We start from the raw sequence: 24,243 nt of genomic DNA, 5'->3' as shown, positions 1-24,243 counted from the left end.
CCAGAAATGTTTCTTGAGAAGAACTTCATTAGCATCAGAAGAAGTCTTCTTAGAGAAATTCAGAGCATCTACTTCAAATTTCTGTTTTCAAATACTACCCCACAGAAGTTGTCAGATAATCTTATTTCTGCATTTGCCTTAGCTAAATTTTAGGGTTTTGTGGCAGAAATCTTAACTGAGTTGTTCTTAATAGCTTTCAACAAAATAATGATGTGAAAGGATGGTACATACTACCAAGATTATAGTGATTGATTGAGTTGTTGAGGAGACTTCCTCCAAGAATGGTCCAGTTTTCATGTTTCAACAAATCACTTCGTGTGTATAAGAAACTTCTCTGTTCAGTCACCAATGAGCTGGTGTCTCAACACTTGCTATAATTTTTACATTCCAAGTCCTTGCCGATAGGCGTTTAGTTTCTTAAGTAGCCTTAAATATTAAGTCCCCAAACAAATTTCAGGTAATGAATTTGCATATTAGTTTTAATTTTTCTTCTCCATTTATTCTGCTTATCAGTCAGTTGCATGGCACTTGGGTATGACCTGGTTGGCAGCCTGTTGTAATGAAATTAAGATGTAAAACATGGTGGAATTATTTCATGGCATTATTAAGAATTTTCCATAATCTTGGTACTTTTTTGAAGCAGGCATTTATCAAAGCCTGAAACCGTTTGGAATGTACGTGTTGGAAGAATTTTCTTTGTACATGCTCTGTGTGTTAACTGGTGACCTACAGCTTGGGGGGACAAAACAAGCTAGTGCTTTACTGGACGGTGAACAATGAATGAGCCAGAGTCAAACTATGGGAGGTTGAAGGAGGCTTTGCAAGGTCCAGAAGAATCAGGGGCTGTTAGATGCCTGCTTTCTTCTCCACAGCCCGGCATTGCCATGTGATATGACAGCGAGAGAGAAAAGGAAGCTGAGCCAGAGGATTAGAGCACAGGGAGGATTTAGGTTTAACAGGATTTTATTAGGCTCTAAGTAGAGGTTATGTGAGGTAGTTTGACCCAAAATGAATTCCCCCCGCTGCTATTAGTTATAATTGAGGGCACAAGGTGCCCCTCTCCAGGTGTTCCCAACATTTGAAGAGTCTTCACCCTTAGATGGAGTTTTACATGATAAGCACATTTACAGTAATAGACTTTTTATGTATTTAGTAGCAGCCAATTCAGGGCATTCCAAAGTGCATTGGAAACAGAGTTTTTCTACTGGCAGTTGCTCAGAAAAAAACCAACCAACCAACCACGAATTATATTTGAGGGTGATTCCTGTGCTTTGGGTTCCGTAGGTGAAATATGCTTTAGTCATTAAAAGATTACAGATAGAATCCCATTTACAACTAGAATTCAGACAAAGATTTGTATATAATATGCCGTTATCCTTCTTTAATGGTTATCTGATTATCCTTCCCCAATTACTATAACAGTTGCAATAAAGTACATAAAATTATGACTTTTGAACTGGGAGAGATCTAAGAAATAATCATTTAGTCCTAACTACCCTCCTAAGCAAGGTTCTAAACCAAGAGCCCTATTTTTACTAAAGGTCTCACAGCTACTTAGAACTGGAACTAGAGTCCTGGGGTCCTGTCTCCCAGTTCAGAGCTGAAGTCCCTAAATAGGGGCTTCAGCTTTTCTGACTTCCATGCTTAGAGGACTGAGCTAAAAACTCTTAGCCCTAACCCTTTGTTCCCCGCTTTAAATCCACCTAAATTCTCTATCCATTTCAACAAACCAACCAGAGAAACATCAGGAGGGAAGAAGGAGGAAAGGTGGGGAGGGAGCCTGCCGTGTCTTTACATCAAGTTCAAGACATCACTTCTGCTTTGGTAACTCACTATGAAAAGACTCAGTTTTGCTTCCCTTTTATCTCTAGGCTTCTCGTACCTGTGGTCTTGACCTTACCTTTCTTCTGCCCCTCTCGCTCCATCAAAATCCTTTTTTTTTTTTTGTATATTCAAATTCTTTATGTTCATTGATTCCTTCCCATTAGGCCTGCAGATATGAACACTTTTTCCTTAATAAAAATATTCCCTTGGTTCTGTCTCCCCTTAAGGTAACCATCCATTTCTTTCTTAAGGAATTTTTTTCTAATCCGTTGTAAGAGGATATTTTGTTTAAATAGATAAAAGAATTGAAGGATAGTATGATATGATACGTAATTCAATGCCACAATGTTTACATTGTAAATTCAGTCTGATAATGAAAGAGGGATACATTAAACTACAGTCAATGGTAGTTCAGGAAAAAAGGTGGTTTTGAGACATTTATAGTTTTCCTAAGTATTGTAGTTTTCGAAAGAGTCTGAAATTGGATAAAAATGTCTATTTGGGAATGAGATTGAAGGAATTAAAAAAAAATTTTTTTATTGAGGTCATACTGGCTTGTAACATTGTGTAAATTTCAGGTGAACATTATTATATATGAGTTTCTGTATAGACTGCATCATGTTTGCCACTGATAGTCTAGTTTTTATCTGTCATGACACGTATGCGTCCCTTTACCCCTTTCGCCCTTCCCTTACCCACTTCCCCTCTGGTAACCTCCAATCTGTTCTCCTTATCCATGTGTTTTTTTTGTGAGGGTGAAGGAATTTTTATATTGGAAAGAGGTGTGGTCTGTATGACTAGAATCTAAGCTTTTATAATTGTGTGGTATATTTTATAATTCTGTGATATGGAAGCATATGCTTGAGCTTTTTTCATCGTCAAATAAAAGATATCACATACTTTCAAAAAAGGGCAAATAAAAATATAATTCTTATATCAGTTATTTTTCTCTAACAATAATATAATAGAGTTTTTCTTTCCTTATTGATGGAAAATATTTTTATATATAATATTAGTATGATATAAAATGTGATTACTCAGTAATGGCTTTGGACGTAAAAAAGTCAGTTCTGTCTTTGCAGTATAGAATCTGTGCTGATATTTCAGGCTGTTATACATCTATTGTGATAGCGCATCTCTACATTCCTGCCAAAAAACTCAACAACCACACCACAAAACCACATGCAATCACTGTTGGAAATAGAGTCTTTTGGGTATTTTTGGGTGTTGATTGTTTGAAGAAAGAGAAAATCACTCATTAGAGTCTGAATGCTTTATAGAGCTCTCTCTCAGGCATGAAGTTTGAGTCGATGTGCTTGTGTTTATTTATGGGAAGAACAGGCTGACTGGGTGCCAGGAGTGGCAAGTTTTAAACGTTCCCAGCTTCAGACACCTTAGGCTGAAGAGAGCAGAGGGCAAGGAAGGGGGAATGTCCAATGATGCCGTGCTCATGACGCAAGCACACATTCTAGTGACTGCAGCCTCGTAACCTACTCATGGCTTTTTGCTTGATTTTGTCCTTCTCTATTCTTCACGTGGGACTTTTAGCTGTGATCTAAGAGTTAAATTAAAAGCTTGAAGTGGAAAAATGCAAAAAAGGAAAAAAGTAAATCCTGATAACAGGCAAATGGAGAAATATATTGAAAACCTTGGTGCTTGAGGAAATATGTCCTTACACATCTCTCCTAAATATGGAGCCATCTCTTTCAGTTTTATATTACCCTGGGGGCCTTCCAGTGCTTTAATGCTCTAACGTAGGAATAAGAGAGAGAGAGAGTGGAAATACCCAACTCTTGGGTCTCTGGGTGTGTTAGGTAGTATTTTCGTTTCTGTCATAGTTTCTCCCTTCTCAAACGTGGCTTGCTTGACTTGCCTGACATTCCTGGTTTCTCTCCCAAGTTTTCTTTACAGATTTTTTTTTTTTTCCTGAGGAAGATTTGCCCTGAGCTAACGTCCGGGCCAATCTTCCTCTATTTTTTAGTATGTGGGCTGCCAGCACAGCATGACCACTAACAGAGTGGTGTAGGTCTGTGCCTGGGAACTGAACCCAGGCTGCTGAAATGGAGCGTGCTGAACTTAACCACTAGCCCACCGGGGCTGGCCCTTCTCCCAAGTTTTCTTCATGTTGTGGTTTCTGTATTCATGACATATTTAGATTCTTCAGGCATCTGCCTCAAAGGTATGATCAGATAAGCATCAACCAAGTGAGAAGCACTTTTCTCAGAGAAAATACAGATTCCTTAAGGGAATAGAGCCAGGGATTATAGACAGGAGAAAGGAGAATGTAGTTTTTTAGAAAAAAACACTGGACTGGGAATCAAGAGACTCACAGTCTATTTCCATCAAAACTAACTTGTGAGTTTATGACCTTAGCTAAAATATTTATCCTGTTTGTAATGCAGTCTCACTATCTGAAGATTGCGTGTAAAATCCCTTTGAGAACCAACTTAGAGGATCTTAGAGAGCATGTTTCTAGATTTTGATTTAGATGCAATTGGCATGATGTATGCTCCCCTTGTACCTTTGAAGAAGAATCTGAGAATCCTGGAGCTGGAAGGCAAGGAATCTTCTACTTTTTCAACCTCTGGGATAAACAAAAACATTGATTTTCCTCATTATCATCATTACATCATCTTAGTAAAAGACCTTTGCATTTTCACAGAAGTATTCTGTTTAGGACAACGAGGAAGTTGAGTCAGAACTTGTTTTATCTCTCATCGCTTAAAATAGGGCTGCACATTGAGATGTTATCCATAAGGGCTAGCCCAGCGGCCAAAATGAGATGAAGAGGCTGGCTGTAGGATCCTACGGAGTTGTGGGGACTGGAAACTCATACCCTGCATGCGTGGGGCGGCCACTTCTGATTTTTAAAACACCAGATAGGTCCAACAAAACATGCCTGTCAGTGGCAAAGGGCCATGGTTGGCAGTGGATGATGTCTTATTGAAAACAACAAATTTGTATTATTAGGAATTATATGTTTTAAAGATCCTTCAATGTTGAATGATTAGCCTCCCATCTCCCAATAGAGGCACTTGTTTTGAATATTCCTTAACTATTTTCCAGTGTTTAATTCTACTCCCCACAAAGAGCTTGACCCATAAGTCTAACCTGAATCATCACCTTAAGCCCCGTTTCCCACATTTTATTGTTTGTAGGAGGAACAGTTGATCAGTGTTCTCCTTGTAATGCCTTTCATATTACTCAGTTGAAAATAACCATTTTTGTTTTTTGTCTTTTGGCATTAAAAATCTGGAAATTTTATCATGGGTTTTGGTTTCCAGTGCTCTAGTAATTATAATGTAATTACTTTTCTCTGAACACTCTCCAATCTGTACACTAAAAAAATAATATTTGAATTGTACCCAGTCCTTTTATGGGCTGATCAAACTGGTGAGATAATACCACTATCTTATTGCTTCTGTCAGTGAGTTGGCACCATACAGCTGGATCGTGTTCACTGTACACTATGACCTCAATATCTTTTTTTCTCCCTGCGGGCTACGTTGTAGTCAGGCTTTCTTCATATTTTATCCACATAATTCATTTTTCATTTGTAAGTGTGGTACTTTGTACTCCCACCTAGTAAGCACTATCTTGTTTTTAATGGATCTTTTCTATCTCTGATTTGTCAAGTTTACTTGGAATTCTGTTATTTTTCAGAAAAGCTAGAAACCTTAACTTAGTCTGTAGCCACAAAATGACTGAGAATGCTTTCAATTTCATTATGACAGTCATTGATTAAAAAAAAAATTCAATAATATTGGACCCAGGAGTCTGGGTGCTGTTTTATAACCACCCCAAGTTGCATCAAGCCATTTATTTCTGTCACTATTAACTAATGTTTTTCCTGTTTCTGGATGTTTTTAAACTCCACAGACATTGGCATTATAGGTTCTTGCTTGATTATAGAAACTAGATTTGAACGATTTAGAATTATAACCTAGGGGGTTGTGGTTGGTGGTAGTGGAGAGAATAAACCCAATAATTGTTTAAGTTATGTGGGTACCTTTGGTAGCATCATTATTTTATATTTTTAGTAACTTAGTATATTTAGTATGTTTTAGTATATTTTTAGTAAGGTGAGGGAAAAATAGAGAAACCTTTGGATTGAGTAGAAATGTCTATCCTGTAGATAATTTGTTCTGTGTTGGATTTCGAAAATGTCTATACTTTGATTTAAATTTAATAGTGCCCTGTTTAACATATGAACATAACAGATGCATTTTTTTTGTTATTGTCATTACAGGTTTTGGAAGGTGAAATGTGAAGAAATGTGATACTTGAAAGTTAGTGACTGCTTGCCAAATTTTTGTGAAGATTAAATATGACTTAGAAGCATTGATTTATGAAGGTTTATGATGTCATCAGTTGCGACAGAAAGCAAACTCCAGCAGGCTGTGAGCCTGCAGGGAGTTGACCCAGAAACATGCATGATTGTATTTGAAAACCACTGGGCGCAGGTAATGTATGAGTTCCACCTTCTCTGCTGGTCTGCGTAGCCCCAGAGTCCATCACACTGAACCAGAGTTTCCTACTTGTGTGACAGGTAACTAGGCTTCCAGAAACATAGTGAAGAAATTCTTTTCAGGTAGGAAGAAAAGCAATTTTCTCTTCTTGTTTTCCTAGAATATGTATGTGGTTAAAAACCACGGTTTTCACAAAAGCAACTAGGAAACATGTATGTTCCTCAGATGTTTTTAGAAGAATAGCAGTTGACCTTAAATTTTTTTTTTTTTTTTGCAGATTGGTACCTGAGCTAACATCTGTTGCCAATCTTCTTTTCATTTTTCTTTTCTCTTCTTCTTCCTCCCAAACCCCCCCAGCACATAGTTGTATATTCTAGTTGCGAGTGCCTCTGGTTATGCTGTGTGAGACACTGCCTCAGCATGGCCTGTTGAGCGGTGCCATATCTGTGCCCAGGATCTGAACTGGTGAAACCCTGGGCCGCTGAAGCGGAGCACATGAACTTAACCACTCGGCCACAGGGCTCCCCCCCATGACGTTAAATTGACTTTTACATCGCTTTGCAATATACTTGACCGTGATTACATCCTCTCTCTTTCTCTCCTCCCTGCTGTCTTCCATCCAGTTCTTACACTCTACCAATGCTAAAATACACATTTATTAAATATTTACCAAGTGCTGTGTTGAATACTTCAAAAGCCTTATATCATTTAATCTTCTCCACAGTCCCGTAAGGCCATTAGTGTTAGCTTTCTCATTTTACAGATGAGGGAATGGAAAATTATGGAGGTTAAATAATTTGGTTGAGGTTATGCAACTAGTGAGTTTCCAAGGGAGTACTTAGACCTTGGTCTCTTGACCTCAAGACCTGTGTGCTTGGCCTCTGTGCTCCACCATGTTTTGGGCTGATGGTCCCTGTGTAATTTAAGGAAAGAAGATGCCTGGTGATATCTGAATTCATTACAAAGCTGACTATAAAAGTTTTTTGATTATTCATCTGACTTCTCTGTGACTCTTCTCTGATTTGCTTGTATGTATAATTGAGGGTTGAATGTTCACAAAATTTACCGGCTAACACCTTTCCTCAGGGAGTTTGCAAGTAGTAAAATAAATAAAATTGGCATTCTTTACTATTGTCCAACATTGCACTCCTCAGGTGAGCTGGAAAGTGGCTATTTATGTGACAGTTTTTTAATGACTACCCAGTTCCTTCCTGTGGCCGGAAACAGCACCTGTGTTAAAGCACTGAGCCTGTAAATCACAGCAATTCCAGGGAACACAATTTAGATCAAAACCAAAACCAGTTCTGCTTCTGGGCCATTTACGCTTTGTAACTTCTTGTCACTATCCAGTGTAAAGCTTCCGAGATTTTTTTATGCATTTTCCATTCTCTGATTTTTACTGTTAGAATCTTAATGGGTTTGCTCTGGATATTAAGAACACATGTGCTTTAGCAAAGGGAAGAAAGTAATTCAGGAGTTTTCCAGATAATTAGAGTAATTATCTTTGGCTTTGCACTTTTATAAGCATTTTAAAGCACTGGCTCCAGAGTGGGGCAGTGAACCCCACGGGATATTATCGCCCCATAGTCCATTGGGTATGGGAAGAATATTTTAGAAGCTCTATTTCTATCTTTATCTTTTAAAAATTTCTATTTTGTGTTTATAATGTACATAATATATTAGTATGTGTATGTGTTTTAATTTATTTCATTATCTGAGCTCAATTTTTAAACTGGTAGGAGCTCATAGTCAGATGTTTTATATGAGAACATTTTCAGCCTCAGTCATTTCATTTGGCTGAAGGAGTCTATCATTCTAATATTATTCTTTGCTCTGGGCCCTGTTTTATTTGTTTGTGTGTAACACCTTTGATTGTAATCATTCCTGCTGGGGTCTCTGTGATGTAATCCATTTAGTATTCCGTACCACTTTTCAAAGACACAATGTATCATCCACCTCTTGATTTTATGTAGGTGGATCATTTGCCCTGTCAAATTCTATCCTGGGTAAGCTTTTTCCTGTTAGAATGCTGTTATAGCGTCTTAATTCAGCAATGTGTGAATGCTCTTTTACATTGGTGAAGGAGTAAGTAGTGGTCCCGGAATCATATTATTCATTTCCATATCCAATGTGAATGATTTCAGCATTATCAGACGTGTTGGGTTATCTGAAGCATAGCGCCCCCCTTTAGTGCTGATGCATAACACCCTCTGTTTAGTGAAGGAAAATATTGAGTTGAGGGTAAGGATAAATTTATCACAGGAAATGGTGTTTAGTGATTAAACACTTCTTTTTGTAAAGCGGGGGCACTCTTGGTCTTACTGTTGTTTCAGTCATTTCTTTAACTTTGGGAAAGTTTCTTACTGTAATCTTTAGGCTTGATTTTTCCTTTTAAGTAAATCTGGAAAATACCCTCAGTCTCTGTCTACTTCCAAAGGCTCTTGAGGGCCTTTCTATTACCTTTATGAATAAAAATACTGATTGAAGAAATTCATGTGGATGTCAATGTGGTTACTGTTGAATGGAGATTTACTGAGTCCAAACTTCAGGTACATCACTGTAGGCATCACAGGTGGGACGCAGGAATGTATAAACCTTGGTGTGGGCTTTTAAAGAATGTATAATCTAATTTGGATGACAATGTGAGATACAGTATTACAAAATGAATAATAACGATTACAGGAATTAAGTCAAGGGAAGGGTCTTTTATGGATGGAAATGGCCTGGGAAATGGAGAATGTTAGCTTGACTGTGGGCAAAGGAGGTTTTGATGACAGAAAGGAAAAGAACGTTTTAGAAAAGGGGTATTGGGAACAAATGCTCAGCTTAGCTTTTTTGGATGGTAAAAAAGGGCAAGGAAGCCCGGGAAAGGCAGAGATGTGGGGCTAAGTGTGAGATAAGAATGGAGACCTTCAGTTGATAGGAATAAATGCCACTGATTCATTCGTTTGGAGTTTCATACATTAGCACTTTGCTGTCAGGTTTTCAAGCAGGGTGTGGATGAAGAGCAGTTGCAGAGGATTGAGAAATGAGCTAAAATCTGACATGAACTCCTACGACTACTGTGGCTGTAGCCCCTGGGTTCCCCAAAGGCAGCTCAAGAAAACCTGTAGGGGCGGTGAGAAATGTGGCATAGACCCAACTGTACGACAGCATTTTATTTACTGAGGTGTCCCATTAGCTGGCAAGTACAATGCTTTTTTAAATGTTAAATTAGGAAGAATGAAGGCAACAAAAGCCTGTGGTGTCAAGTTTTTCTGTTTGTTAGGATACTTTAGTACAAATTCAGTATAATTACGTTTGACAGGTTCTGTTCTACTGTTTACTAGTACTTTCTATTCCAGACCTTGAGTTAAAAGCAAACTTTGACAGAGGAAGATATCTGCTTGCCCACCTACACTTTGCAGTCTGTCAGGGACAGCTAGTTATACAACCAGCCATCATTCAAGGCAGTCTGTGATCCAAGCGGGTGGCTGGAGGGAGATCTTGAGTGGCCCAGTGGTGCACTTGAGTTTCCAAACTGTTCCCTGGGTCTAGTGATCTCATGGCATTCCCAGAATAGTTTTATAGTGGACATTCGGGAATAGATACATTCCTAATAATGACACTGGAGAATCCAAGCTGGAAGAAGTAGCCTCTGGCCTGTACTTCCTCTCACCTTCTGAGATGCCATTTTGCATCGTAAGTGGTCAGAGCAATGAATCTAAAATTCAGATCTGTCTGGGTTGTTTCTCTAGTTGAACATTTCAGTGGTATCTGGCCACCTACAGGCTAGGATGACACATAGGGTTCTTTATGTCCTGGCCTCTTTCACTCATTTAGTCTCCAGAAATGCAAAATTACTTGGAGTTCCTAGACACCCCCAGCCCTGGGCAGTGCCCATCATGCTATTTCATGCCTCTCTGCCTTGGGTACTTGCTCTTCTTTCTGCCTGGAATATCCCACCCTCTAGTTAAATGCCTCTTCTTTTATAGGACTCATTTGGGGCATCATTTTCTCCAGGAAACATTCTCTGCCCTCTTTCATGGTCCCGTTCTGTGCTCCAGTTGCACCCTGAATGTTCTTTCACTGTCATGCAAACCACCTTTTATTAAAATTATGTGTACAATACCTTCTTCCCAACCTCATAAAGCTCCTTGTGATCAGAGATCATTTGTAATTTACCCACATCTCCAATGCCAAGAACAGAGTGTGGCATATTGTAGATGTTCAATAAAATGTTGAACTGAAAGACAGGAGATATGAACTATAACTTTAGAAGAGCTAGGCAACCTGGAAAACAGCCTTCAACATACACTAATTTTAAAACCTTTTATAATTTGCTACCAGAAAGGTCTCTGGATTTATATTTAATGATCAGCGATCTAGAGAAGTGTGTGTGTGTGTGTGTGTCTAATTTTTGTAGTTGTCTATAAGAACAGTTTATAGTCTAGTAGACTGTTGTTTTTCTCTCTTGCCTTTGCTTCTTTGCTTCTTCTGAATGGAAGAGAGAGTAAGAAGTAAGAAGCGTTGGTCCACCAAATGATAAACTATTCAACTATGTTGCCATGTGAATTAACTAGTCCTTCTTAATGGCACAGTGGTACTTTGTGAAGCTTCATAGACCTTGCTCTATTCATTCTTTATCCTCTCCTTTCAAGCTTTGAATCAATATTGTTATAAACTAAATGGTATCTGCTTTTAGAGCCGCGAGAACAAAAGTGATGGGTTAAAAAAAAAAATCAATTGGAAATGCACATTTCTGTATGCTTCTAGTTAGTTAATTGCCCAAAACTTCTCCTCGCCATCCTCAGGCTCCAAAAATAAGCTGTTATACAATTTTTAAAGCTAAGAACATTTCAGAGCTCAAACAAAGTAATGGCAATGGATGAACAAAGCTAGTGGGTTTAGTAACCTTTTTCTTCTTGGATGGGATGAGGATGGGAAACAGCTGAATCATCTAGATTAGTTAATTAAATCAGATGTCTTCCCACAGTGATGAAAAATAGATAATGTGTTTTAAGTACAGTATCTTATACAGAACTCCAAGTTGCCTGACTCTATGAAAGAAGTATGGAGCTCTTACTTACATGTGGATTTGAGATGTGTGTTTCAGTCTGTTCCCCGTGAAACTCGTTGTCTTCTTCTTTTCATCTTCACTCTTTTGGTTTGTGCCTTGTTCTAGACTAAATGACAGACAGAAGTTAAGATTCATCTTCTTAATGTCTTGGTAAAGTGATGTTTGTTAACATTTAAAAAATTTCTCTCTCTCTTCTCAGCTTCTCAAGTAGCTCTAAACTTGACAGTAGAAAGTAAAGCAGAACAAAAGCCATGTGTCTTTAGAGGGCCAAGGCGTTTTAGCTTGTGCTTCTGTTACACTCTAAAGTGGTGGAACGTGTTGAAATATCAGCGACTCTCCCACTGTATGGTTAGTGATAAGTCTGTTTCTGCTATGGTTGAAATGACAGTGTTCTCTGGAATATTATGACATAGATCATTGCTCTCAGGTCCTTTCCATATATAACTAAATTAAAAAAAATATACCTAACTTCAGGGTTAGTTTATTACGTTATCTTATTGGCAGATGCTCCTACCATGTATCTCTATTGCAGTAATTACTAGACTATCTTTGGTCCCAGGGAGGTATGGAATGTCAGTATAGCTCCTGCTTTATCCTGTTTTATCCCAGATGTAGACAAGTCTCTGGAGTTCAAGACTGGAGCTGACATTAACCAACCTGTGCAAGTACACATATATTGTTAGGCTAGTATCTTAATATAAAAAGAAATGACTAAGTAAAGGTCTCTCATGGGGATAGGTATACAAGGAATAACCCAAATACACCTGTTAAGCAGTGAACAAAGACTGGATGGAAACTTACTTTTGTTGTAGTTATTTGGTGCTTTAAGTGGAATTTGGCTTAAGATTGCTAAATCCTGCCCTTTTTCTGTGTGATGGAAAATGTTACTTAGCAACTTCTTTTTTTTTCCACAATGCCACTTTAAATTAGCGTTCCAAAGGATTTGGAAGTATGAGTTGTACTCATGTGATTTTCTTGAAATAACTAGGCTCTAACCAAAGTAGCATAAATAATCATCTATTGATACATGCACATATATAAGACGTAGAACAATATTAAGATGGAGTCAAAGGTAGTCTCCCGACAGAGAAACACTTGTGTTTACCATGAAGAAGAATCATTTGTTAGCTTAAGGTGTGATTGTGTGATTTTTGTAGGTCTTTTATTCTGAAAGTATTTGAGCTTCTTATTTGGAATTTGTGGATATTTGAAATTCAGGCCCATTATCACTGACTAATGGGGGCCATCATTAGAGCTAAAGATGGGAGTAACTGATATTCCTGGATGAAAGAAATATGCTATTTGTTCATCTTATTTAGCCTCAAGAATCATATTTATAGGTCAAATGACTTTGAAGTTAGGTTAAAATTTAGCTGTGTTGGTCAGATGATAATTTGTATACCATTGTTCATACTACTGATTTTTTTGTGTGTTTGTTTCGTTTGAGAATTGTGATAATTTACACGTGGCTCTGTATGTGATATAGGCTCATGATTCACACACACACACACCAGCTTGGACTTGTTAAAGTTTGTGGATCAACAAATGCCTAGCTATGATCAGCAAAATGTTTACAGTGCTGTTTCTCATCTCAGCTGGTTTGCTTAATGAGCTTAGGCTTTAAGAGGGGTTGATTAGTTTATTAAATTTTATTTTCAGCCTAACAAAGTGAACTGTTTAGTAAAGGAAATATTTGCAAAGCGTATTTTGCTTGCTTTCGTTCTCTTCCCTACTGGGATCCCTCCAGGCCCTTTGCATTTTTTCTCCTGAACTGAATCCCTGAGACTGAGAAGAAGCCAGGGCTGGTAATTCTGAGGCAAGGTTAAAAGTATGGGGGAGAGGTAATCAGAAGAATGGGCCACGCCTGGGGAAACCACTGTGGGATCATGGATCCGTGGGACAGAAAGGTCACAGTTGATAAATAGGTGAAACCAGGCAGCGAGCAGAAATCAGGGACACAGGAATATCCGAGTTAGGTGGGAGTGATGTGAGAAGAGGGCACAAAAGGAAAAAACAAGGAAAAGTCCAACTTGCATCAGGAATCAGTCTACAGAAACTGAAAGAACTATGATAGCACGGGGCAGCCAACTTGGGACATGAGAACAGAAGTTCCATGGCATTTCAGTGCCGGTTGTGCTCTAGCCAAGAAGCTTCTTAGTCATTCCCTGTCAGAATAGGAACCAGTCCCAGGGTGTGGGGCCCTGGAGTCCAGTTGTAAAAGCAGGTCGTGGGTGTCTCTCCCTGGAAGGGAAAGAGAGGTGGTCTGGGAGGGTCCTGACACTCAAGAAGAGAAGTTAAAGACATGTGGCAACACAGGCATAATCAGCACTTTGCTGAACATTGTGTATTCCATGACTCATAAGCCTTGGTTTTAACACACCCACCCTACAGGCAGTAAAACCACCAGGCCAGCGCTGGGAATGAGTAAAGGGCTCTTAATGTGTCTGCTCCATTCCAGATGATCAACAAACCTTATATCTCCGTGGGTTATTATAGCTCTTTTCTCACGTTTCTCTGTCCGTTAACCCAGAAGGCAATATAGGGGAGCTACTATAAAGAGGGTAAAAGATGCTTCAATTTAAAAGCTGCTAAATAGTTTGTATTCTGTGTAGAAATCTCAGTTCTCTTTTTTAGGTTTTTCATAGCAAAAAAAAAGTAGGTCTGTTTGCGAAGGAATGCATTGGAAAAATAAGATAAACAAAGATTAATTCATGAGAAAAATGTAGCTTGTGATCATATAAATAGTTTTGCTGTATATTACATATATACATTTGGATATGTAATAAATATTTGCATGCATGCATATAGTATAAATAATATTCATATGTATAAATTTATATTGCTTAGGAATTTCTGAGAATAAGGAGATTTCCAATTATTATTTCTAACTCAATGTTTTGGTCCTTTTTTTAGACATTAGTACAAAATTACTTTGTCTACTTTTATCTTTATATTATGAAATTAAATCAATTTACAGGAAAGAATTAATTAACCTTAAAATCTCGTTTATATCTTTTCAGACACTTCTAATCATGCATCTGTCAGTATATTTAGGTTTTTTAAATTATTTTTATTTATTATTTTATTATTATTTTTGTTTGTTTTATTATAAAGTTTCTTTTATTTAAACAACTGTCAAATATTAGTAATACAGGATGAAGAGTAGTTAAGAACTGAGAAATTATAAGGAAAACATCATTATAAAACACAGCATTCAGCAGAGCAAATTTCAAGAGTAAGGATACAGATACCTATGCTTCTGAATAGACAGAGGAAGATTAGCCCTGAGCTAACATCTGCTGCTAATCCTCCTCTTTTTGCTGAGGAAGACTGGCCCTGAGCTAACATCATGCCCATCTTCCTCTACTTTATATGTGGGACGCCTACCACAGCATGGCTTGCCAAGCGGTGCCATGTCCACACCTGGGATCTGAACCGGCGAATCCCTGGCCGCCGAAGTGGAATGTGCACACTTAACCACTGTGCTACCGAGCCGGCCCAGTATATTTAGTTTTTAACTTAAATTATTTCATGTATACATTTGCATGTAATGGTATTAATTGACTTGTTTATTTTTAATAGCTTTATTATATGATGATATAACATTTTGATTATAATTATCTTATTCTTAACTGAGTCAATAATATTTTTATTTTTCATTATTGAAATTATCATTGGTGTGGACATTTTTTTTTTTTTTTTAGATTTTATTTTTTTTTTTCCTTTTTCTCCCCAAAGCCCCCCAGTACATAGTTGTATATTCTTCGTTGTGGGTCCTTCTAGTTGTGGCATGTGGGACGCCGCCTCAGCATGGCTTGATGAGCAGTGCCATGTCTGCGCCCAGGATTCCAACCAACGAAACACTGGGCCGCCTGCAGCGGAGCGTGCGAACTTAACCACTCGGCCACGGGGCCAGCCCCGGTGTGGACATTTTTTAACAAATTATTTTTGGGTTGTTTCCTTGCGGCATTTTCCCCAAAGTAAGATTAACAAGCCAAAGGGCAGGAACAGTTTTATAGCTTCTGTTACATATTGCCAGATTGTTTTCCAGAAAGATTGGGCTAATTTGCCGTGCCACTGTGAATGTATAATGCACAGTCCCAATTTTAGGCAGTTTAGACAGTCTGGGCACACATGAGAGTATAATTACATTTCTACCCCGAGGCTTACCTGTGTAGATAGCTCTCATACGTAAACTTGATATGTGGACTTTGAAATTATAGAACTGATGAAACATGTAGCTGATTTGTTCTTCAGAATGTAGAGCCTTGAAGTTAGGGCTTTGGGCCTGGAGAACATGCCGTGTTGATGTGGAGGCCCCTTTTGGACAAGTGTGGTACTGTGTTCCTGCGCTGTGAAATGTTGAGGCCAGAGCAAAGAGAAAGGAGGACAGCCAGAAGTCCCAGTGTTTCTGCCAGTGAGGTCATCAGGCCATCGAGGAGTTCTGGATGGCTTCTTGGAGGGTAGGGAAGGGTGGGGGCATGCTGGAGTCCAGCATGCAGCAAAGGAGAGGGGATGTCCAATGCACACACTGGGGCCACCAGGCATTGAGCCATGTACTTCCTAACTGAAGCCCTTCCTGGTTGAAAATGTCAAGGGTGTCGGGGTGATTTTTTCCTGGGTGATAGCATTATTAATTTTATAATGGAAGTCAATAGAAATTACAGATTCTATGGAAATCTATTCATTTTATAAGGATATACTTGTTTGGTCCATAAAGGTGCCTTTGCCTTGTTTCTGACAGGAGAAAAACTAAGCCTTTCCCTGAGAAATAAATTTCCCTCATTGCTCATGTGTGCTGACATAAGCATTGTACCTTTGCCAGCTTCCCCAGTGACTTGCAAAAATTCTATAGCCTAAATATAGAACATGTAACAGCATGTCAGAGAACTGGGCCAGGAAGATGCTGCAAAAGGCAAACATATTCCATGTAACATGCAGTTCAGAAAGGCAAGAAGGAACAAAGATAAAGTCATCGATAAGATGTTTGATTGTTTAAAAATTTTCATGTTGTGTACATTTTAAGGGAAGTAAATTGAATGGATATTATCATAGAAATTTCAAATCATAAAGTTACATGGAAGTTGAGATATATGATTAATTTTCACATCGCAAAGTAGAAGTAAGTATTGATGAGCAGATAGAGGAAGGAAGCATTCACAGACCAGCAGTGGTAAGGGAGAGAAACACCAGGACTGTCACATGACCTAATTGGGGTTTATTTCTTTCTTACTGTCAGTTGGTTTCTTTTTGTGTGGTGGTAAAGTCTGTTAGTTTTCCATCTTAACCATTTTTAAGTGTATAATTCAATAGCATTAACTACATTCACAATGTTGTGAAACCATTACCACTATTTCCAAAACTTTATCACCACCCCAAACAGAAACTCTGTACTTTAGGGACTTATTTTGTAATTGGTTGTCTCAGAACTTTTTCTGGTTTAAAGAAATGCAGAGTTCTAAACCTTGGTTTTTTAAGTTTCAACATAGGCCATATATTAGGGTTGATTCTGCTAGGTATGTGTCTCTTGTTCATCAGTTTCCTTTCATCCTTCCTAATGTTGCATGCCCATCCAAGTAGAGGAGGGAGGGGTATTGTTCTGTCAAGGGTATACAGGGAACTCTGTTCCCCTGCTGAAATCTCCAAATCAACTCTATTTGTAGGAAAACATGTGTAGTCTTACTAATTTAATATATTTTAAAATTAAAAAGCAATATTATATTCTTGACAGTTTGGAAAAAGCTTAAGAACTTGTCATCACTTTGAACACAAAAACAATTACTATTTTTCCATATTTCTTTTCAGGCTTTTTTCACATACATGTTTTTTCTTTTGTTTTGAGGAAGATTGGCCCTGAGCTAAAGTCAGTTGCCAGTCTTCCTCTCTCTTTGTTTTTCCTCTCCAAAGCCGCAGTACATAGTTGTATATCCTAGTTGTAGGTCATTCTTGTTCCTCTATGTGGGATGCCTCCACAGCATGGCTTAGATGAGCTGTGTGCAGATCCGTACCCAGGTTCCAGACTGGTTAGAAGCAGAGCATCTGAACTTAACTGCTTGGCCACGGGGCCCGCCCCCTCACATCCATGTTTTTGACGTAGTTGATAATTATGAATCTAACTATATACATGTAATTTATTTTTTCATCTAATGTATCACTTATACAATTTTTCATTTTGCTGAATAGTCTTCATAATAACAGGCCCAGGAATGCTTGTAGCTTAACCTTATATAACCATACTACTTTCTTTGACATTTAGCTTGTCAAAATTTATAACTATTATAAATGAACATCTTCAAACATCTTCTTTCTAGTTTAACCCCTTCAATTTATTCACATGAGAGAGAGACAAACACAATGCTCACATTTATTTTGTTGTGGGCCATGGCTTCCGAATTTTCCATGAAAATTTGGTATGATCAGTGGTGGTGTGTTTTTGTATTTATGCTAAACATCAGGTGGGGATGACAAACGTTTGATTTGATTACAGGTTGTGAAAATCTTAGAGAAGCATGACCCCTTGAAGAACACCCAGGCGAAATATGGATCCATCCCTCCAGATGAAGCCAGTGCTGTGCAGAATTATGTAGAACACATGCTCTTCTTGTTGATTGAAGAACAAGCCAAGGATGCTGCGATGGGGCCAATTCTGGAATTTGTGGTCTCTGAGAACATCATGGAGAAACTCTTCCTTTGGAGCTTGAGGCGGGAATTTACTGATGAGACTAAAATTGAGCAGCTAAAGATGTATGAGATGTTGGTCACCCAGTCTCACCAGCCTCTGCTCCACCACAAGCCCATTCTGAAGCCCCTGATGATGTTGCTTAGCTCTTGTTCTGGAACAACTACCCCCGCTGTGGAGGGGAAGCTGGTTGTCCTGCTCAATCAGCTCTGTTCCATCCTTGCCAAAGATCCATCCATTCTGGAACTCTTCTTCCACACCAGTGAGGACCAAGGTGCTGCCAACTTCCTCATCTTCTCCCTTCTAATTCCCTTCATTCACCGAGAGGGGGCCGTAGGTCAGCAGGCCCGGGATGCTTTACTTTTCATCATGTCTCTCTCTGCTGAGAACAGCATGGTGGCCCATCACATCGTGGAGAACACCTACTTTTGTCCAGTAAGTTCCTCTCGTTGACATGTTTTCCACCCACTTCTCTTTCCTCTCCTGTGCTAATGATAAATACTTTTTTATTCCTTTCTTTTCAGCAAGTTGTACTTGGCATCTTCTATGGCAAGATGTTTAGAGGAAATCTTTTGGAGGGAGCAGAGGAATCTAAGTTGAGATGCTATTTGGCTGAGCAGTGTCCTCTCAAAATAAGCCAACAGGGGAAACTATATGTGTTACGATTTCTTGGTTCATTTCTGTTGGGTTAGGAACTATTTTAGTTTTTTATAAGAGCATACCCTGCACCATTGGTAAAACCTGCTCTTTCTATATTCTTACCTTTTCAGGTTGTTTTTGCACCAATGATTCATGGCATGTGGCGAGATGCCTCACAACTGATTTCATAAGTTAATTTGTTTCTCAGCAAGATAATGATCCTAATTGTAGATACAAAGCACTGAATTTATTTTAAAAATACATATTTACAGTTTGAGGTAGCAAGAAATACTCTACACTGTGTAGTTTCTTAATCATTAGTATGGTGAGAAATGAAGTGTAAGGTCCTTTGCACGTGTTGGAGTGGCCTGGCCCAATCACAGTTCCAGAAAATAACGGGAGCTGTCTGGGACTCTTCAGATGCCTTAAGGCTCTGATTATTTTTTGGTGTTAGTGTTGTCTTTGGAAGGGGGGTTTAGATGACAGATTTATGTCTTCTTCTGGTTTGTCAGATATGTTGAGCAACAGCTAAAAAATTTTTATTTTCCCAACTCACTGAAAATTTCCCATTTTTTTCCATTGTTGTTTTTACCAATCACCTCGTTATATTTCTTTATAAACTATATATGCCTGATTCTGCTGGAATAGTGTGTAAGACCTTTAGTGAGTTTTATTGGAATAGGCCAAGCAAGTTGCCATAAGTAGATTAGATTCATTGTTAATGAACACTATATGGGTAGTTGTTGACCAGGGGCAAGGGCATTTAGAAATGTATGTGGAATGTGTTTGGTTGTCACAGGGACATGGGGTGGCCAGGGATCAGCTGGCCTTCAGTGTACAGGGGCTAGGGATGCTTAATGTCCAGTAGTTTGTGGAATGGTCTTGCACAGTAAAGAACTGACCTGCCCCAAATGCTAATAGCAACCCTGGTGAGTAATATACTGTATTTTACTTTGTTAAAGGTTCAAAAGCAGTAATCTTCTTTATACTACTAAATTCCTATTTTTACTAATAAACCAGGGTCACTTAGTGTCTGATGAATATTTATTTCAGGGCAAACAAATGAGTGAAAATTAAAAAAAAAAAATTTCAATTAAGAAACTCAGAGTGCCATGTGTCTCTTCTTTTCTGGTTCTGACCAATGGAATAAGAAATTGGACAAAGATTCGATAGTCAAATGGGAAGTGAAATTCCATTCATTTGTGCTGACGTTAAATCTCCCTTCCTTATCTCCTTCGATAGTGCAGTTCCTTAACAACTCTTTTTAAAGAATATATCTTAAGCAAAAATGGGACTTCTTATGCTGAATCTAAGCATCTTTGGAATATATATTGCTTTATTAGTTTTCTGTTTCTGCTGTAACAAATTACCAGAAACTAATGGCTTTAAACAACACAAATTTATTATCTTACAGTAGTAATATCTTACTGTAGGTTAGAAGTCCAGCAGGTCTCACTGAGCTAAAATCAAGGTGTTTTGAATTTATTCAAGACAGGGCAGTGCCCCTTTCTGAGGCTCTCATGGTGAGTTGTTTTCTTGCCTTTTCCAGCTTCTAGAGGCCACCCACATTCCTTGGCTCATGGCCCCTTTCCTCCGTTTTCACAAACAGCAGTATTGCATGTCCCTGACCATTCTTCTGTAGTCAGGCCTTCCTCTGACTGTCCTCTTCTTTCTGCCTCTTCCACTTTTAAAGACACTTGTGATTACATTGGGATTACCTGAATCATCTGGGATAATCTTCCTATTTAAAGATCAGCTGATTAACAACCTTAATTCCCTTTTGCCGTGTAACCTAATATATTCACTGGTTTAGGGATTAGGATGTAGACAGCTTTGGTGGAAGGGACACACATGCGCACGCGTGCGCGCGCGTGCACACACACACACACACACACATACACATACACATACACATACATTATTCTGCCTTCCACAATTGCTGTATCCAGTTTGGAGAGCTCTTAAAGAAATTTGAGCAGGAACACAACATAATCAGAATTCTTTTAGGAGTTTAATGTGACTCTGTAAGGTGGATGAGTTTGGGAGATGCTGAGGAAGTAGGGAGACACATTAGAGTCTAGAAACAAGAGTGGTAGGAATGAGAATGAAAAGGAGGAGCTGGATATGTGCAATGTTATGGAGGTAGAAGCTTATTAAAAAATAAATAGCATAGTGAGGGAGCTCTACAAAGGTTTGAGTTTGGGCTTATTTGAATTGTTTTGGGTAGCTCTGCTGTTAAAGAAGAAATGCAAATATTGAAACAAATCATCAGAATATTCAGATGTGGTTCACCATATCAGTATGCAAAAGGAAATTTAAAAAAGATATCATTTATAAAAAGCAAAAGAATCCTAAAGTGTCTTGAATAAATCTAACAAATACATGAAAGCCTTTACAGAGAAAATTATAAAACTTTATTGAAGGGCATAAAAGAAGATCTAAATAAATGGGAAGTTCTGTACTTTGTAGATATTATATAGATGACACTTTCCTGCAAATCAATCTATAAAGTTAATGTAATTTATGTTTTACAACTTTTTATTATAAAAATACAGAAAACTTGGAAGAATACTGAAATGAACACCATATACACACCACTTAAATTCGAAACTGTTAATATTTTACCATACTTTGGTGTTATTTGTCATCTATGCTTGTTTTTTGCTGTACCATTTGAGATTAAGTTATAGACATTTGAAATTAAGTTACAGACATCAGATACTTTAGTATCTCCAAAGTAAGGACACTCTCCTACATAACCACAATACCATTATTATACCTAAGAAAATTATTCAGTTATTCTATATTATGATCTAATATCTGGGTCCCCAATTATGCCCCAAATGACTTTTCTAGATTTTTTTTTCCAAACTAGAGTCCAATACAAGGTACATTTCTAATTGTCGTGTCTCTTTAGTCCCTATTAATCTGTACAGAGCCTGCCACTCTTTCCCTGTGACACTGACTTTTTAAGAGATCAACCATCGTCTTGTAGAACACGCCACATTCTGGGTTGGTTTCTTGTGTAGTTTGACTTGTCCCCATCCCTTGTATTTCCTTCAAATTGGAAGTTATGTATAAGTGCGTGATTAAATTCAGGTTAAATAAATTTGGCAAGAATACCTTACAGGTGGTGGTGTACACTTCCTGTTGCGTTACATCAAGAGGCGTGTGTTAGGTTGTCCCACTGCTGGTGATGCTGCGCTTGATCACTTGTTTGGTTAAGGTGGTGACCACTAGATCTCTCTGTTGCAAAGGTAAAATTTCCCCTTTGTAATTGTAAGGTGTAATTTGTGAGGTGTTAATGTGACTTAAATCAAAATCCCAGTAGGGCCTTTCGTGGGACGTGACAAATTGATGCTAACAGTCATATAAAAGTGTGTAAAAGGCCAGGAATAGCTGAGATAATTATGAATAATGGTAACAATAATGTATTTGTAGCGAGCTCACTATATGCCAGACACTGTTCTTAGTGCTTTACGTGTGTTTATTTAATCCTCACAACTGTAGATACTGGTGTTATTCTCTTTTTATAGATGAAGAAATTGAGGCACAATGACATTAAGTAAATTTATACAAGGCCACATGGCTGGTAAGAGAGAGAGTCAGAATTTGATCCTGGGCAGTCTGACTCAAGGTCCCATGTGCTTAAACACTACCTTGTACATAAGTAATAAAATATCAAGACTTCCTATAAAGCCCCAACCATAAAGAAAAGACCAGAATTAAGAACAAAAACACAGATTGGGAGAAATTATTTGCAACACACATAAATACAGATAATTGGTACCCAAAAATATTTGTAATGCTACAAATGAATAAGAAAACAATGAAAAAATGTATTAGAAAAATGGGCAGAGATTATGAACAGACAATTCCTAGATCACACCCAAAGTCACTAAACATATGAAAATATGCTCATCTTCCCTAGCATCAGGGAAATGCAAATCGAACCCACAATGAGACACCAGATAATGCTCATCAGAGTGGCTAACCATTAGACATCTGATAATGCCAAGTGTTATCAAGTGTTTGGAAAAACAGGAACTCTTGAGAATATAAATTGGTATAATAACTCAGTAAAGTATTATGGCAATATTTAATAAAATTGAATATTTGCATATCATCCGATCCTGGATCTTCACTTCTAGGTATCTGCCCTAGGGAAATCTGGCACATGTTGACAGGGATACAGGCACAAAGATATTCAATGGAACAGTGATTTGAGGAAGAGAGAAATAGAAATATACTAAGGGAAAGATAAACTGGTTTATTCTCTATCAGTGGAATACTACTCAGCATTCAAAATGCATAAATCACATTTTGTAACTATATCTGCATGTGTGAATACCAATAAAAACATATATACATGTAGTATATTAGTATTTACATAAAGTTTTAAGGCACAAAATCTTAGTGTTAGCTGTTGTTTGGATACATATGTGTACAGTAAAAGTACAAAAACAAACACAGGAATAATATGTAGTAAGTTTAAGACTGTAGTTACACTTGAAATGAAGGAAGGAGAAGAGTTGGTGATGGGAGTGGAGTAGGGTTTAGCTCTATTTGTAATGCTTTATTTTTTCAAAAAATAGTGCTCTGAAGAAATTATGGCGAAACATTAAAATCTGTTCAGTCTTGGGGATGGTATTCTATTCTGTTTCATATGTTTATAATATTTCATACTTAAAAATTTAGGTATATTAGACCTAGAATGGAGCTGTTTTTAATGTTTAGATTTCCATTTATTATGTCATAAGCAGATTTCACTGCGATTGTTGCTTTATAAAAACATGTTTTAAAACACTGTACAGTTCATTAAAATTGGAGGAAAAACATCTCCAGCTGATCTTATTTGCTAGAATGGAACACAGAGCTTCGTTGTGTTAAGTTGCCCCTCAGGATAGATCCCATAATCTCATTTAGACCCAGTTTTCTATAATTACATCTGCCAACATAATTAAAAAGAAAAAAGTCCTCTTTTTGTTGAAGATAAAAGCATACTCTATTAACCATCTGGCTAAGGACCACAATTGACAAAAAGCTTTCTCTAATTAGTATGATTGTCAAAGTATGTTAGCATCAGACTTTGGGAAGAGTAATGACTCTTTTAGGAAGATGTACCACTTTGGGAACTTTTGTTGTAGTCGATAGGAAGAGCTTGCTGGTTCCGCTGCCTCTTATCTCAGGATGTGCTTTCCCAAGAAAAGAAGGAGAATGAGAGTACTCTTGGCAACAGTTTAGTGCTAGTGGATGACTGGGGACTCTGTATGACCCTATCACTTCTTTTGTTTTTTTTTTTTAACCAAATATTGATGATTACACCCTTGCCACCCGTTATATATTGGCAAAATTGTAGAAAACAGCTCATACATGAATCAAGAAATGCAAGTTGAAATAAGCAATCTTTAGGTACATAGCCACAGATAGAAAGTTATTTATCCCATATCCAAAATTTATGAAGTTTTTTATTTTGGCAAGTTGTGTCAAATGGTCCCCACCAGCTGTTTTGCTGCTAGCTTCAGACTAAAGCCATCTGCTAAAAATCGTTTTGTTTTTGCTAAAATTAACCG

At 37.9% G+C, this 24,243-nt stretch overlaps 1 protein-coding gene across 7 annotated transcripts in view; it reads left to right on the top strand.

Annotated features, from left to right (window-relative positions):
- The window catches only part of FHIP1A (FHF complex subunit HOOK interacting protein 1A), a 224,460-nt gene that overhangs the window by 127,309 nt on the left and 72,908 nt on the right, over window positions 1–24,243 (top strand). For all 7 annotated transcript variants that reach the window (XR_011537748.1, XM_070611568.1, XM_070611570.1 and 4 more), the window contains exons 3-4: window positions 6,074–6,287; window positions 17,840–18,466. Coding sequence is in view for 6 of the 7 variants with exons in the window: in XM_070611568.1 (XP_070467669.1) it covers window positions 6,183–6,287; window positions 17,840–18,466 (732 nt within the window). In the remaining variant the exon portion in view is untranslated. The remainder of the gene's footprint in view (window positions 1–6,073; window positions 6,288–17,839; window positions 18,467–24,243) is intronic.

This window comes from Equus przewalskii, chromosome 2 (genome assembly GCF_037783145.1).
Source record: "Equus przewalskii isolate Varuska chromosome 2, EquPr2, whole genome shotgun sequence".
Taxonomy (NCBI): Eukaryota; Metazoa; Chordata; class Mammalia; order Perissodactyla; family Equidae; genus Equus; species Equus przewalskii.
This window is presented reverse-complemented; position numbering and strand designations above follow the sequence as displayed.